The 16,316-nt window shown below is 41.2% G+C and overlaps 1 protein-coding gene across 8 annotated transcripts in view; it reads right to left on the reverse strand.

The window, feature by feature from the left end:
- The window catches only part of LOC103052576 (zinc finger protein 263-like), a 32,322-nt gene extending 25,401 nt beyond the window's left edge, over window positions 1-6,921 (reverse strand). For 3 of the 8 annotated variants that reach the window (XM_088129568.1, XM_088129567.1, XM_088129565.1), the window contains exons 1-5: window positions 6,089-6,663; window positions 4,793-5,371; window positions 3,713-3,839; window positions 3,453-3,535; window positions 2,433-2,559 (exon numbers count right to left, since the gene is read on the reverse strand). In XM_088129568.1, the coding sequence (XP_087985694.1) occupies window positions 2,433-2,559; window positions 3,453-3,535; window positions 3,713-3,839; window positions 4,793-5,206 (751 nt within the window). In that variant the 5' untranslated portion in view covers window positions 5,207-5,371; window positions 6,089-6,663. The other 5 variants (XM_088129563.1, XM_088129561.1, XM_088129564.1 and 2 more) reach the window with 5 other exon arrangements.
- Between the last annotated feature and the right edge of the window lie 9,395 nt (window positions 6,922-16,316).

Here is a 16,316-nt window from a genome sequence, read left to right on the forward strand (position 1 = left end):
TTATCTGGATAATGGCAGCTTTGTAAAATCTTTATGTTTTGCAATATACAGCAAAAGGGTGATTATAATGTTGTTTTTGGAAGTTTTTAACACTAAGGATTCGGATGAAATTGATTTAAAGAAAGTCTTTGAAGTTACTTAGAAAGATTAAGATTCCCTCTCATGTGGGAAAAATTCTTTGTTTAAATCCTGAGCTGATAACAAGACTTTGAAGGTTGATCACAAGAGGGTACCAGATGGTTACTTTAAAGGAAACATTTGATACGTGGGTCTAAGAAGTGCTTGAGTTATTTAACTCTATACTGGAACCAAAAAGTGTTTTTAAAGAGGAACAAGTCCCTTTGAATATAACTGAAATGGACTTTAAGGTGGACTTAAAAATTATAACCCACAAGGAAAAGATAGAAAGACTGGATTTACAAATGGAATTGGATGATCATTTAAAAATAAAAAAAGACATACAAATAATGTATCAAAAGAGTGATGTGGATTACCTTTTTAAATTGGAATATAACAGATCTACTGGAGTTACTACACTGAAGTTATAAATGGACTTGGATAAAGTTGACAAGAATTTTGAGAAAAGAGACAAAGATAGAGGAAAGCAGCAGTCAGAATTTTATTCATGGGACCTAAGGGTTGTTGGGAGGAAGAAGAAAAAATGCAAAATTGGTTTACGTGATTATGGTTAAATAATGGGTATCTCTGGTGATGTTTAATGGTTATTTTGACTGGATAGGTTTTTTTGGAAATGTTCAACTGGGTGTAATGGATTAGTTTGCAATATTTATGTTACTATTTTTGATATATAAATAAGGGGTTGCTATTTCTGATAATGTTTAATAGTTTTTATTTTTTGGTAATGTTTAATTGTTAATTGGGATTAGCTTTTGCTTATTAAAGAGAGGGATTAGGGGGATTTTGTTTAAATGGAGAGGGGGACTATATACTTTTGTTGTTAGGTATTTCTGTTAAGTTTTACTGGACCTTTGCTGATTAATAAGGATTGCTGAGGATTTAGAGATGAGCCTATAGAAAATGGGGTGAGGCATGGAAGGAAGATGTATTTGGTTGTATTTTAAGAGACAGTGATAAGTTGTTAATGTTGAATATACTTGCTGGGGATGGAAGGAGAAGTTTCTTATTTTTTTGGTGGGGGATTCTGTACTTTTTAATATATTTTTTCTTTTTTTCTTTTTCTCTCAATGTATTTTTGTATTAGATTTTTGTATTAGTTTTATCTGTCTAATATAATCCTTAATAAAATTATTGAAAAAATAATTATCTGGATAATAGGATTAATCTATATGGATGGCCTGTGGTGTGACTAGCTTGATGGGAGCATGGCCATTTTTGTCAGGACTTCTACTGCTTCCCTACTTTGGCCCAAGTGGAGTCATATAAGTGGATATCATCTGCATATTGATATTCACCCAGAACAGCTGATGGTTTCTCCCAGTGGTTTCATGTAGATGTTAAAGAGGACTGGAGAGACTACAGGCTCAGACAGAATAGGTATTAGTTCAGAAACCTACTGAGTCCAGAATAACACCAATTTTGACTCTTGATGGGGCTATCCTTCTTTAGAAAAAACTCCCAATTGGATGAGCAAATGGAAGCTTTGGGAAGGAGGGTCTTTGCCCATCTCCATCTGGTGCAAAAAATGGCAGCTTTACCTGAATGCACTGAGGACAGTCACTCATGCCCTTTTCACTTCCCAATTAGATTACTCTAATTTGATCTACATGGAGCTGCCCTTGAAGACCACTTGGAAATGGCAGCTTCTTTACAATGTAGAGACCTAGGTGCTCAACAGGCACAATAGGTCTTGCCACATGAAACCACTGCTTTGAGAGCCATATCGGCTATCAATGTGTTTCCAAGTGCTATTCAAAATCATGGTCAGTACCTATAAATTCTGATGTGGCTTAGGGTCTATATATTATAAAGATCACCTGCCCAGTCCAGGTGATCAGGGAACACCTGGTGAGGATTACCTCAGTTGCAAGGTGCAACAGGATGGGGCTCAGTGGCAGGCATTCTTTGTGGGGCTAACCTGTTTTAGAACAGCTTATCCTCTGGCTCACTGAGGTAAGGGTTTCTCCCATTCTCATGGCCTTCTGAAAACTTGTTAAAACTTAGCTTATCTAGAAAGCTGATGGTGATTGATCAGTTTGCAACCACCAGTACTAGAATGTTTTGCTAATGTATATTGTGTTTTATAATTATATATTGTTTTTATGTTGTTTTATCAGCTCTGAATGTTGCATATCACCTAGAGTCCTAGTAAATTGAGGTGATAAACATCTCATAAAGAAGTAAAATAAACAGATAAGTAGAATGTCTTCTAGCTAAAAGATGTTCTCTGAATATTTCTGATTATAAAGGTCTTTCAAAAATGAACACAACACAGAGCAAAGAGGGGCCCTTACCCAGAGCTGTCACATTTTGAGAATTCTCCAACATGACTTCCCTATGCAAAGCTTTTTGGCTGGAATCCAGAATCTCCCACTCCTCATCCATGAAATACACAGCCACCTCCTCAAAGGACACTGAGCCCTGAAAGAGGAAGAAAATGCTCCTTAAGAAAAGTCCTGTGATTTGAAAGTTCTCTCTCTCATTTGACAAATCCTAAAAGCAAACTTGGCCATGGAGAAAATAGGCATTATCTTCAAGATACAGTGCTGAGGGTTTTTTTAATTTGCCTCTCAAGTGTTGACAATGGTGCTCTAAGTGCACAAAACCTGGAATTCTCTGTCCAGGCTGGAATACCACAATGAAGCAACCTTGAAGAACCTTCCCTTGGTCCAGAATGCTGTAGCAAAAGTGCTCATAGGAGCAGAAGGGCCCTGTCATCACCTGTCTGGTGAGGAAGGCCTCTAAACCGCAGGACTGGAATTTCTTCCTGGCCCAACTCACCTGGGAGACAAACTTGCGTAAGACTTAAATGACTTGACTGATATCATTCTGCCTGACAAATTTCATTTCTTGTCCATATCCTTCCAAAATCACTTTTTATTGCAGAAGACATTTAACATTGTTCTAAAGATTTTAACATGGCAACTTTGTACCATACAATACTAATTTTAGGCTGCTTATGTATACATTTAAAGCTATTATTATTCACTGATATGATTTAACTGGTTTTGAGCAATAGGACAGAAAACAGATGCATTTAGAACAATAAGCTATAAATAAGAGTAATATAAAAATGATTCCTTGGTTTTTTTGCTGAGTGTTTGCTATTTTCACACCTGTCTGAGACAGTGAATTATTTATTTTAAAGTTAGAAAAGGAAGAACTCATCTCATTTCCATAAATAAACTACTGGTCAGGTAAATTAAATCTTGATTGCATTATCTTCTCTTGCTAAAGAATAAGCTCTGTGCTAAGCTCCATGACAAAACTTGGGGCTTTCAAATGTTCCCCTCCTGTGAAGAATCTTCCCTTACCTGGAAGGGAGACAAAGATGCTGTTTCTTCTCCATCACAAAAAGGAGATGTTTCAGGGATTACCACTGCCACCTTTCCATTCCCTATGAGCAAGAAAAAGGTGTTGGAAATGGAGTATTTTAAAGCCTTGTGAATGAGTTCTGGGGAGGCTTTATATACAAGTGTCATTCTGGTATGCTGACAAAAGATTTGGTTGTAAAAGAAGTTCATGAATAAAAGGAGCTGTGGCTCCACTGCTTCTACAAAATACCTTCACTTACATGGTGAGGTGACCTGAGTTGGATCCTCCTTAGAGATCTTCCCAAAGAGCTGCTCCTGAGAAGGAGTGGACACATCTGCCCTTTCTTTGGGATGTGCTGAGACCATCTCCATCAACACTTCTGGCACCTGAAACACCAGCCAGAAGAAAAAAAAATGGAGGATTTTTTCCCCTCTGCCTCTAATCCTGAAGCCTCCTTTGTCTATCCTTGGGATAGAATTGAGCGTGGATTTCCCCTTGTTCCTGTAGAATTGGAAGGGATCCTGAAGGTCTTCTAGTCTAACTCTCTACCCAGGGCAGAACCCTCAAACATCCCAGATAGATGGCTGTCCAACTTTGGCTTGAAAACCTCCAGTACTGAAGTGCATACCACTCCAGAAGGCAGACTGCTCCACTGCTTAATAGCTCTCACAGTGAGGAAACTCCTCCTTATTTGACTTTGTATCTCCCACTATAAAGGTAGATACAAACTAGTCCTTGTCCTACCCTCAGGTGCTACAGACAATAAATCCATACCCTCTTCCCTTTGACAGCCCTTCAAGTTTTGGAAAACTGCTGTCATGATTCCTCTTCTCCTTCTCTTCTTTAGGTGAAACATGTCCATTTCTTTAACTGCTCTTTATAGGATTTAGACTCCAACCCCTCAACACCTTTGTTGCTCTTCTCTGCACTCTTTCCAGTTTCTCAGCATCCTTCCTACATTGTGGCAATCAAAACTGAACACAATATTCCAAGTGTGGTCTGACTACTGCAGTGTAAAGCAGAACAATAATTTCTAGTAAACTTAGCATATACCTCTATTGATGCAGCCCAAGACTGCATTGGCTTTTCTGGCAGCTGCAGCACACTGCTGGCTCATACTTAAATTGTGGTCTACCAGGACACCCATATTTTTCTCCCAAGAACTACTGTTGAGCCAGGTATTTCCGGTTTTGTAGCTGTGCATCTGTTTTTTCCTACCTAAGTGCTGAGACAGGGAGGGGAAACTAAACTATTTGCCTAAAATACAATGAAACATTTCATAAAACAAGGATATGCCTTGTTATTACTCCATGGAGCCATCAAGATGAAATTCTCTCACCTGATTCACTCCCAGCCCCTCATCCGTTGTTTGACTTAGGAGAAAGCCTTCAGCCAGGGCCACAGCCTGGGAACAAGTCTTTGCTCCACATTCCCTGACCCAGCTCTCCATTTCTGGGGGCAGGACAGCCAGAAACTCCTCCAAGACCACCAGGTCCACCATCTGAGCTTTTGTGCTGCTTTCTGGTTTCAGCCATTGATGACAAAGCTGATGAAGTTGGCTGCAAACCTCTCTGGGTCCCTTGGCTTCCTGATAGCAGAAATTCCTGAAGAGCAAATGATGAACATCAGAGCTGATGGCTTCCTCATGCAGGATCTTCTGCCTGGTGCTTTTCCAGGACACCCTACTGGTCCCAGCCTCAAAGGCAGGAGCGCCTTTTGCTGCTTCCACCCCTGCTGGCCTTTGAACATCCATTTTATCTTTCTACTCCAGTGCAGTTTCAAACAGGACAAAGAATCTCCCGCCTCTACAAAGTTGCTTGCACTCTTAGAGGCTGAATTTCATGCAGAGGTTGTAGATGAATCTCACAAGTCATTTATCTCCAGAAAAGCAAAGATCAGATACATAAAGGAAGATATTCTAAGAAAAAGAAAAAAAAATCAGAACAGAAGAGGATGGCAATCTTGTTCAGAAGCTTTTGCCCCATTAGATTATATAATAAAAATCTTTTCACAGCAAAACTCTGAGTGGAGAGCCTGCACTTTTTTCTCTCCTGATATGCAGATGTTTGTAATGCTATGTGGGAATGACCTTGGGAGACAGGGGGTAAGACCCACAGTCAGTGTAACTATCAGATAAGAGGCAGATTAGCCTGCAGAAGGAATGTGGGCATGGCAAACATCTCAGAAGGAACTCTCCCTAGTTTCTGGGGCTGTAAAGGTGATGGGGAGAAATGTACTTTCAGATTTGCAAGACTGATGTCAGCCTTGCAAGTTAGCCCAGATAGGAAGCCCGTCCAAGATGCACTAATTCTACTTTATTGTAAAGTTACATTAACAAAATCTTGCAAGTCTGAAAGTACATTTCTCCCCCTCGCCTTTACAGCCCAAGAAACTAGGGAGGGTCCCTTTTGAGATGTTTGCCACACCCACATTCCTTCTGCAGGCTCATATGCCTCTTATCTGACTGTGGCTCTTCCCTCTGTCCCCCAAGGTCATTCCCACATATCATTACAATGTCTTAGCCAGAGGGAAGTCACTGAGTTGCAGGCTCTCACTTATTCTTTGAAAGGTTTGGGCAGGGGCTGATCTTCCCCAGCCAAAAGGGAAGGTCCTCTTAAACAAAAAAGAACCACACCTGGGGTCCGGAGCAATGGGCCCAGTGGGCTTGCAATATTTACAGAGCTAACCCCCAGATCCAGGCTTGGCCTCTCCTTTAGGATCCTCAGCAGAGAAGATCCCTTCAAATACCCCCGAGATCTATTCCCTTGAAGTGGGAGGCGACAACTGGACCCTCCCATGATTTTATGCGCCACCAGCAGCCCCCAGAGACCTTCCCGGGATCAGGAAACGGGCTACATGGGGAGCAGGGAGGTCAGGGGGGCAGCCAGCCAAGGATCCTTCCCAAGGAAGCAGGCGGGGAAGGAAAGCGCTTTCCAAACTGCCCGGTTCGTTGCAGGCGCTGAACTCGGCCTGGGATCCGTAGGCGAGGCCAGATCGCAGCCGACCAGCAGGCGGCCCTTCCCCTTCCCGCGAAGGTCTTCCCCCCATTCCCATATTCTGCTGGAGGGCAGAAGGGAGCCCTCTTTCCACCGCTCCCCAGCCCATTCCCACTTTTCCCGGAAAAGCTCTGTACGGCATTTGAGGTCTTGTTTCCTCGACTGCTTTTGCGCGTAAGAAGAGCAGCTGCAACTAACACCCGGATCTCCGATCCTGCCAGAAACTCCCGCGCTCTCCTTACCTCCAAGAGGCTCAAAATAAGGGTGAAGGAGCCCTTCTTCCTAGAGAGGCAAGCCGCTCTAGGCGATTTTTACCGCTATCTCTTACCTAAGGAAAGATCCACGGTTGCCACGGCTGGCAGAGCCCTCCGGCGCATGCGCTGCTCCATTCAGAAGCTAGAAGCTGCCGGTATTCCAGGGGCAAACGAGGGGGGATGTTGGGGGCGTCTTTTAGTCTCCTGGGGCGGGACCCAAAGTTGTTACTGCTGCTGCTCTGAATCCAGGGATCAAAAGAGTTGTGGCTGCCCTTATACTTCTCATCGTTGTTCCCATCTTTTTTCTTTTCTGGAAGGAAGAAAACTCTTCCAACAGGGAAGAGATTGAGAATTTTTAATAACTTAATTATTAATAAGCAAATAAGAGTCACTTGGATTAATATGGACGGCTATAGAAATTGCATAAAATTAAAAAATAGGCTACAACAGTAACAGTACAAGCACATGTAAAGATATCTAGAGTAATACAGATCAACGGAAACTCAAAAGATTCATATGTACTGTGGATATACACTAACGTAGGCCTTTAACACATTCTTAAATCTAAACCATTTCTACAATGTAAAGGCATTTCAGAAATCAACAAACATCTCTTGAATCCACCTCCAGGATCAGACGCACCAATGCTAAATTTGCTGGCAGGGTTCCTACGTTGCTAAGCATGATTTGCTTAACCCTAGTTTGTGTTGTTTGCCTCAGGCAGTGGCATTCCTCTATTGCACTGAGCCACAGAAGCAAACCATATTTTGGCTTCTAAGACTGAGCCAGAAATAGAGTTGATTTTGTAAAGGAAACTGAGGAACAATATCTAGCTTACCAGAAATTAAAATGTTCCTTGCACAATATAAAAGAGTACTTCAGGAAAAAATATACTTCAGAAAGTGCACAATGGTGGTGAAATTAAAGGAGAAACAGGTTCAACTGAAGGAGTGACTATATATGCCCACTAGCTATTCATTCAGATACCAGTGAATGTTGAGAAACTTTCATATCTAGGAGATGTGAGGCTAGGTTTCCTGGCTACTTTTGTGGGTAAGAGCAGCTGCAGGACACATCCAAGTCTCCGATCCTACCAGAGAATTCAGGAAAAATTTACTTCAGAAAGTGCAATGGTGGGAAATTAAGAATAGGTTCAATTGAGGAATAGGTTCACCTTTCTGAAGTGGATTCTTTGAAAAAGGAGCAGTCAGGAAGAGACAAGAGCCAGGAATAAGTTTAGTTTAGTCAAGGAAAGTGAGGACAAACATCTATCTTTTCAGTGATTCAAATGCTCCTCACAAAATATGAAACAGACAAAGAAGAAATAACTGAATATTAAGGCCAGCCTGAATATTCTGGGATCGTAAAGGAACAGAATTGTCTGAAGGGGGAAGAAGGCGACATTCTGAGCAAGAGAAAATTCAGGGAAGTTGCCATCCATTGACCTTTGGTTGCCTTCCCTTTCTTTTACCTCCCACCTTCCCAGTCATTTTCCAGTCTCATCAGATGTCCCAGGATGTGCCCTTCGGCTTGCTGATTGTCACCTGAAGGAAACAAGCTGATTTCCAAGATCAATTGATTATTTCTCCTTGCACCCCATGGTACTTTTAGGCTTAGGGAAAACCACAACTTAAAGGTGCCTTTTCTACATTCTCTCTCTTTTCCCATGTCCACCTTTCTCAACAGCAGCACCAATAATATCATGGCCGCCAGCCATTGCTGGTAGATAGTCTCCCCAGCAACAAAATGAAGGGATGCAAATGTCTAAGCAGTGGCTTAGGCCAAAGGAATCCCTGGCCCAGCCTTCTGCCCCCAAAAATGCCAGGCTCAGCAACCTGGGCAGGTGAAAGAGGGATGGCTGGAGACTGCTGAGACTGGAGTGAGGAGGGAAGACATTGGATTAAGCTGCATTTGAAGGCCAAGCCTGAGTGATGTTGGGAAATTGCCAACAGGGGCGGGCAATCCAGAGTTGCCTACAAGAGAAAAGGGAGAGCAAGAAAAGGATAGGAAAAAGCATTATATAGAGAAAAGGAAGAATAAGAAATGTCAAAGGATGGGGGGGGGACATTGTTTCAAAAATAAGCTATCAGTATAGAAGTATTGTTTCACCACAAAAATGGGTCTGAGCTTGGTGCCGAAGCCAAAAGACATCCAAACACGAGGTGCAGAATAAAGGGTTGCTTTTATTAAGGTACCAGAACAAAAGGACTCCAGCCTGTAAGGTGGCAAGAGCCCCAAATACAATTTGGTCACAGTCTTTATACTTCCCAATTCCCTCCCCAGCTCCTCATTGGTCAGGTACAATGGGGTTCACAACCTATCAGGTATGCCAAATACAACTTCCGTTTGTCCCGCCTTAGTTTACATCTCCCACTACTCTCCTCTGAAGCCCCTTGCCCTTATTTACAGTTATCCATATTTGGGGCTTCTGTCTACGTGTCACTTTAAAGGCTATTGTGTCCCTGCAGGCTGCGGTTAAACAGCTAAACGGACATCACCCTGTTGTAACTATCTACATTCTTCTCCTTTCCCTATGGCGCAAGCTGCTTTAAGCCTATATCTAAATTTCACACATCCTGTTTTCCAGGTCGTGGGCCCTCGTGCAAGCGTTCCAACATGTTATCTCCCCCCCCCCAACAGCTGCCCCAACAGCGGGTGGTCGGGCTCATTCCTCTTCAAACTGGTGTTGGTATGGCCTTAGCTCCACATAGGAGCCGGTGGGAGGGAGATTAACCCCCTTCTTCTGACCCTTCAGTATCACCCAGATACATAGAAAAATAGAAGTAAAGTATCTAGAAATAAGATAATAAGCACAGAATCCATAGTTTAGTTTTAAAGGAAATCTTTACTTTTGTATAACAAGTCCTGCCTATAACATAAGGAGAAAAAATGCTTGTCTTGGCCTGTACCATCCCTCCAAAAAAACCTGACAGCCACACATCCATGTTTCATATTTGTTGACATGGCACTGTTGGCCTCTTCTCCTGCAGCTTTAAAAAGTTAAATAAACATTTAATCTGTTCCTGATTCTGTTCAATTTAACAACAGGTGTATTGCCTCTGGGGATGCATGCACATGGGTTCCAGGATCTGACTAAACAAGCAGGACCACCCCTTTTCTATTTTCCCCCCTCATTTTATTCAGAAACTAAGACAGAGAAAAGCAGTTTGGAAATAAGGGAGACCTTACCAGAGCCTCACTTTAAGCCTCACTGTTTTGCAGCCCAGGGTATCATAGCAAAGCTTTATACATTTTACCCATTGTTTTCTCTAGATTTTTGTTTGTCCTCAAAAGTATTCTAAGCAAGCAATTCTTAACAGTATATAATGTGTGTCTAACATGTGTTTCTAACATATATGCACCACTCTAGGTCCCCATTTATTTATTTATTTATTAAACCAATTTATACAGCCACCTATCTCACCACAGGCAGTCTGGGTGGTGTACAACAAAGCAAATTATGAAATTAATTTGCATTTTACCCTCTACATATGGCCTGAATTTCAAAAGTCATAGAGACCTGATTTATATATCCCTTTAAGGCATGGTTTAACTATAGTTTCTTGAACAAACCATGATTGCCTCAATGCATGCATGTTAGGCCACAAAAAAGAGTTTACAAACCACAGTAGCTGGGTTCCCAAGACCAAACCAATCACACTGCAGTTTATTGTGAAGTAGGCAACGTGGGGGACTACAATTCCCAAAGTTTCTTGCTGCTGACCAGGTTGGTTAAAGCTGAAGTAGGACACCTTAAGGGCACCACTTTGCCCAGCCCTGGTTAGTGCAAAGGGTCAGCCAAGTCACAGGGCCGGAGGATCCCTGCAGTGGAGCAGCCTCCAAGCTAACCAGGCGCAGTCCTGCCTGGTGCTGGGTAGCAGAAAGACACAGGCTTAGGAGTCTATTTATTACGTTTTGTATCCCATTTTGTTCAAAGAGCTTAAGGCAGCCTGTCTAATGCATCAACTTGTTCTTCCCAACAACAATCCTGTGATGTAGGCCAGTCTAAAAAATTGTACCTGGAGCCAAGGGACTCCATGAGTTTCTGTAGCTGAGGAACCTGTTCCTTCTCGGTCACAATCCAGCATTTTTTGAGAAGTGTGACTGTAACAATCTGGAAGAGCCAAATCAGCCAAATCAAGCCAAAATATGACTTAAACTTTTGGTACCTACATAGTTGGGTACAAAGTTTTTAAATGTCTCTCTTTTCCTTCTTGCTAAGTAAGAGCAGTTCTGGGGGTTCTGTGACTTCCAGAAGACATGAAGAAAACCTCTCAGTTATGGGAGTCAGACCAAAAAGGGGGGAAATTAACAGCTTTAATATTAAACACCCCCCCCCAAGTCTGGGAGCAGCAAAACCCTGAAGTCAGCCTGAGGAAAGTCAGCCCCCAAGTGGGGCCTGAAGCCCCCGTCTGAGGTGCTGAGGAGGTGCTGAGACCCCCGGAGGGAAAGCCAGAATGAAGCTCCTGAAGAGGAATAAACACAATTCCTGAAAGGAAGCAAGTCTATTGGCGGGAAAAACGGTTGAGAGGAATAACGTTCTGGAAAAAGTTACCTCAGAAAGTGCTTGAGGGTGGAGAAGCGGAGGGTGGATGAGGCTGTTCTGAGGGAGGGAAAATGGACACCTTTGGAAAGGAGCAGAAGGAAGGAGAGCTGGCAGCTGAGGAAAGCTCATTTAATCAGGGAAAGGGATTAAAAAGAACATGGGAATGGGTCAGAGACTCCTCACATTATGTGAAGAGGCAAAGAGGAAGCTAAAATAACCAGGCACAAAGGCCAGCCTGAATGACCTGGATCCTAAAGGAGCTGAAGAATTGCCCTGAGGAGGAAAGATGGACATTCGGCGCAACTGAAAAGGGCAGGGAAGAAAGTCAGTGAGGTACCATAAATTCTCTCTCCATCCTGGTGACTGTTATGAATAAACATAGATCATAGATCAAACATAGATATGTTGATAAGTTGACTTGAGATGTTGACTTGAGATAGGACTGTAGCTCTTCCAGGGACTTTTCACTGGCATCCCTCACTTCATTCATCCAACGTGCACATTTTATTGGAAATGCATGTTAAAGAAAAAAAAAAAGCACATTTATTTACAGAGGAAGCAGCAAAGGATAAAACACAAGAAGTGTGCTGTTAAAAAAAGAAAAAAATCCTTCCCAAATAATTTATCCTTTTAAGTTGGAAAAATCCTCAGAATACTATATTGAGATTACTATATGCTCAAAAGTGGAAAAGTTTGACCCTGCCCACAATAGAGGAATGGTTGGTGAAGATGATGGAACTTGCACAGATGGCTAAATTGGCTTCTTTAATTAGAAAAAAAACAATATCTACATTTATGGCTGACTTATACACTTTTTGCATGAAACAGATGAAAGGGAGGGGGGGGGGAATTTTCTTAGCCTGGCTCTCGCTATCTCGCCTCTGTATTTTGCTTGTGCTAGGAAGAAACTGCCTGAAGGACATGTACACAGAAGACCTTGGGGGGGGGGAGCGCAGGGAAAAGGTCTTGAGAGTAAAGGGGGGGACACTGGTTCAAACTGCCTTAAACTGCCTTATTAGTTGCAATCTATTGTCTTTGCAATGCTATAAAAACTGCCTTTGGAATCTTGTCGGTGTGGAGCGTCCCAGAACTTTTTGGGACTGCTGCCCACCCAGCTGCTTCACTCGGCCGATTAAAGAGCTGTTTTCTTTTTAAGAGCCTCTGCCTGAATTCCTGGTTTTGGATTTTCTGAGATTCAGGTCTACAAACCTTACACAGAAAAAAATGCACTTATAATTTGTGGTTTTGATGATTAGAAAAAAAAATTGGATAATAGAAAAAAGTGAGTTTTTTTGTAACCAGAGTAAGAAATTATTTTGTAATCATACTTATATTTGCTGCAAAGGAAATTGGAAGCTTCTATTTTATCTTTTCTTTCTGCACTTTTTTCCTCTTTTTCTTTGTTTTATTTCTGTATTAGTTTGTGTTAGTTTTTATGTTCTCTTTAAAACTTTTAATAAAAAATTATATATACATACATACACACACACACATATATATATACACACACATACATAAATACTTTCATGGTATTCTTTGCAACCCAGAACCTCTAATCTGGAGACTTCTTTAGAAGCCAATAGACTGTTGCCTGCAGCTCCCAAACTAAGAGGAATATGCCGTGTACAGACACCCATGTATTAAGCATTAAGTATGTACACCACCTTGAGTTGACCCAAAGCACAATGAGACTTGCAAGATTGATGTCAGCCTCATTGGTATACCAGATCAGAAATTCAACTCCACAGGAAGATCAGAACTACACTTTATTGAGATAGGCTATAATAGTAGAACCTTGCAATTCTCATTGTGTGCTGCACTTCCCTTCCTTCTTATACTGCAGTGAATCAGGGAAGTGTCTGCTTGAGCTACTTCCAAGTATTATCTTGCTTCCCAGGATTTAAAGAATGTTTCGCCCCTGCCTAGGCAACGGTTCCAATGGAGTCACAGCTCTCATTACATCCATAAACCTAGAAATAGCGAAAGAATCCATATCATAAATACTACACAACACACCGGACTTAACCAAATACACCCAGATCGAAATACTCAGAATCATGGACCTCATCAACCTCTGCCTCACCACCTATTTTCACCACCTATACAGCCATAATTTTAACTGGGAAACTGTCAGCATTTTAGACCAAGCTAAATCCAAAAATGCAAGGGAATTCTTGGAAGCTTGGTATTCAGACAAGGCACCAATTAACAGACACATAAACAGCATCTACACACTATTCAAGAGAGACAAAAGACTAGAACAGCTCCTCACCAGCAATTATCACCAAGATACTATAAGCAGAGGTTACCACAGGGGATACAAGCAAGCAGCAAACAATACCCTAATCAAGGAACTACCAGAGGAACAAAACAAAAACCCCACCCCCACCAACACTGGCAGGGCATGCAAGAGTATATAAACAGAGAGCAAACCCCATCCCATGCCAGCACTGAAGATGTTACCTAGCCGGGTAATGAAATGTTTGCAGGAAAAGAACCAAGCTCAGAGAACCTCAAAGATTCCACAGGCAATGGTTCTTGCATACTTCTGTCAAGTTCATCTCCTTTAGTCTCTACACCCTCTGACTGACTCCCTGGGGTATATAAAGGGACAGAAGAGAAAATAGGGGCAGATTTGCAAGATTATGTTAATATAGCCTATTTCAATACAGTAGCTATGTGCTTGCTAAGAGTTGACAATGATTTGGTGGCACATAATCATCAATCAATTAATCTAGAATAGTTCTAGTCATCCTTTGGAGTCAGTTTCCTGGCCTAACTTGTAGGGCAGACACTATTTTACTAGGTTCTGAATCTTGGCACCAGCACTGCTGATAAACAGAGGAATGGATTCTTGACACTTTTTTGTCCCAAGGAAACTGAAAGCAATTATGGGAAGATCCAGCTGGGGCTGGAGAAAAGCCCCTTCCACCCATTTATCTGCTGTTTTCCCCTTTCTCTTAACCTTGCAAATAGTCTTCTTAGTTCACCATCTGCCTGTATCACATGCCCAAAGTGTATGAGCTAAGTAATATTGTGACCAAATAATTGTTCCTTCTTGCAGTCTGTGGTACTCTTATTTATGTATTTATTTTATTCAACTGATATGGCTGCCCATCTCAACAGTGACTCCAGAAGGCTAACAATAATTAAAAACAATATATCAACACCTATCAAAATCTTATCAGTCTCTAATTTTGTCTAGGGTATTAACTATCTCATGCAGTTTTGTGTCATCTGCAAATTCAATAAGCATTCCACTACCTTGCCATCTAAGTAACTGATGAAAATATTGAAGACTACCAGGCCCAAAATCAAAGCCTGTGGCATTGTACTAGATATCTCACTTGTATTTTTTAAAAAAATATTGATGCATGTTCTTTGAGTTTGCCCGGTTGTGAGTCCATCACCTAAATTCCCCAACCAGCCTATCCTATCTTGTAAAACAGACTGTCATGGTTTGAACTGTCAAATATTTAATATTAATCAAGACATACAGTATTATTTTTACAGCATTCCCACCTTTCATTAGTCATCCAATTTTTAGAAACAAAATATTCATCTGAAAGTAACTTCAGACAAATTCATGTTGATTTTTGCAATCACTACATTGTTTCAGAGAAATAGTTTGGTTAAGGCACCAGACTACAAAATAGGAGACTGTGAGTTCTAGTCCTGTCTTAGGCACGAAGCCAGGTGGGTGACCTTGGGCCAATCACTCTAAGCAGTAAGAAGAAGGCAGCAAGGCAAACCACTTCCACAAAATCTCACCAAGAAAACTACATGGACTAGTCCAGGCAGTCACCAGGAGTCAAGACTGACTTAAAGATACAAAAAAACACATTGTTTTCAAATGCTAGATTTGTTCTAGAATTTTTTCAAATATTTATGTCATATCGACCAGTCTATAATTCCACAGCTACTCCTTTTCTCCCATTTTTGAAAACAGGAACATTTTGTCCTCTTCCAGTCCTCTGGCACTTCACCCATTCTCCAGCATTTCTCAAACAATAAAAGTTCAGCCAAATTATCTTTTTTTTTTCTTTCAGTACTCTGCTATGTAATTCACCCAATCTTGAAGATTCTAACTTATTCAAACCTTGGGTATGTTCTTCCATAGAAATGTAAAATATTACTCTAATAAAATCTTTGAAATTTTCCTTATATGTGTATACAAAATAATATAATATATAGTATATACAAAATTCATGAACTAAGGCCCTTCAAAAGTTGTTACCCACCTGCAGTTATTAACATGATAGAACAGGGAGATGATTAAACATAAGACTAGGAAATAATCATACTGCCTTTAATGATCTAAAATTATTTTTAAAAATGTGAAGATAAATTAACTGAAATGTAGATTTGGACTGATCTCACTCGCTTTTTGAAGTGCGGCCCCCAGCATACCAAAGACCAAAAACTGCCTCATCTCTGATTTATATGATTTCCCCCATTTTCTTTTATGGGAAATAAAGTGCTGCTCATATTGGTTCTCTTTCCATACCAGCTAGATTCTCCTCTGCGTGTTGGATTCTCTTAATTGTATTAATATGGCTAAAGCATTTTTCACACTCCATGCATCTATCCTTTACATAGATGCTTTTATGTGTGTTAGGGACACTATTCTCACTAACATTCTTTCCACATTCCACACATTTATACAGGTTCCCTCCTCTGTGAATCCTTTTATGAGAAGCAAGATGACTGCTTTGACTGAAACACTTTCCACACTCCATACATTTATAAGGTTGCTCTCCTGTGTGGATCCTTTTATGGGAAGTAAGGTTACTCTTCCATCTAAAGCTTTTTCCGCACTTGAAACATTTATATGGTTTCTCCCCTGTGTGCACTGTACTATGAGAAGTAAGGTCCCTGCTGCTATTAAAACCCTTTCCACATTCTAGGCATCTATATGGTTTCTCCCCTGTATGGGTCCTTTGATGGCAAGTGAGATGACTGCTCCACCTAAAGTTTTTTCCACACTCTGTGCATTGATATGGTTTCTCTCCTGTGTGAATCCTTTGATGGCAAGTAAGATGACTGCTCCACCTGAATCTCTTTCCA

This window comes from Python bivittatus, unplaced genomic scaffold (genome assembly GCF_059951505.1).
Source record: "Python bivittatus isolate LINGU-HERP-01145 unplaced genomic scaffold, Pbiv_v1 ctg000810_np1212, whole genome shotgun sequence".
Classification (NCBI taxonomy): Eukaryota; Metazoa; Chordata; class Lepidosauria; order Squamata; family Pythonidae; genus Python; species Python bivittatus.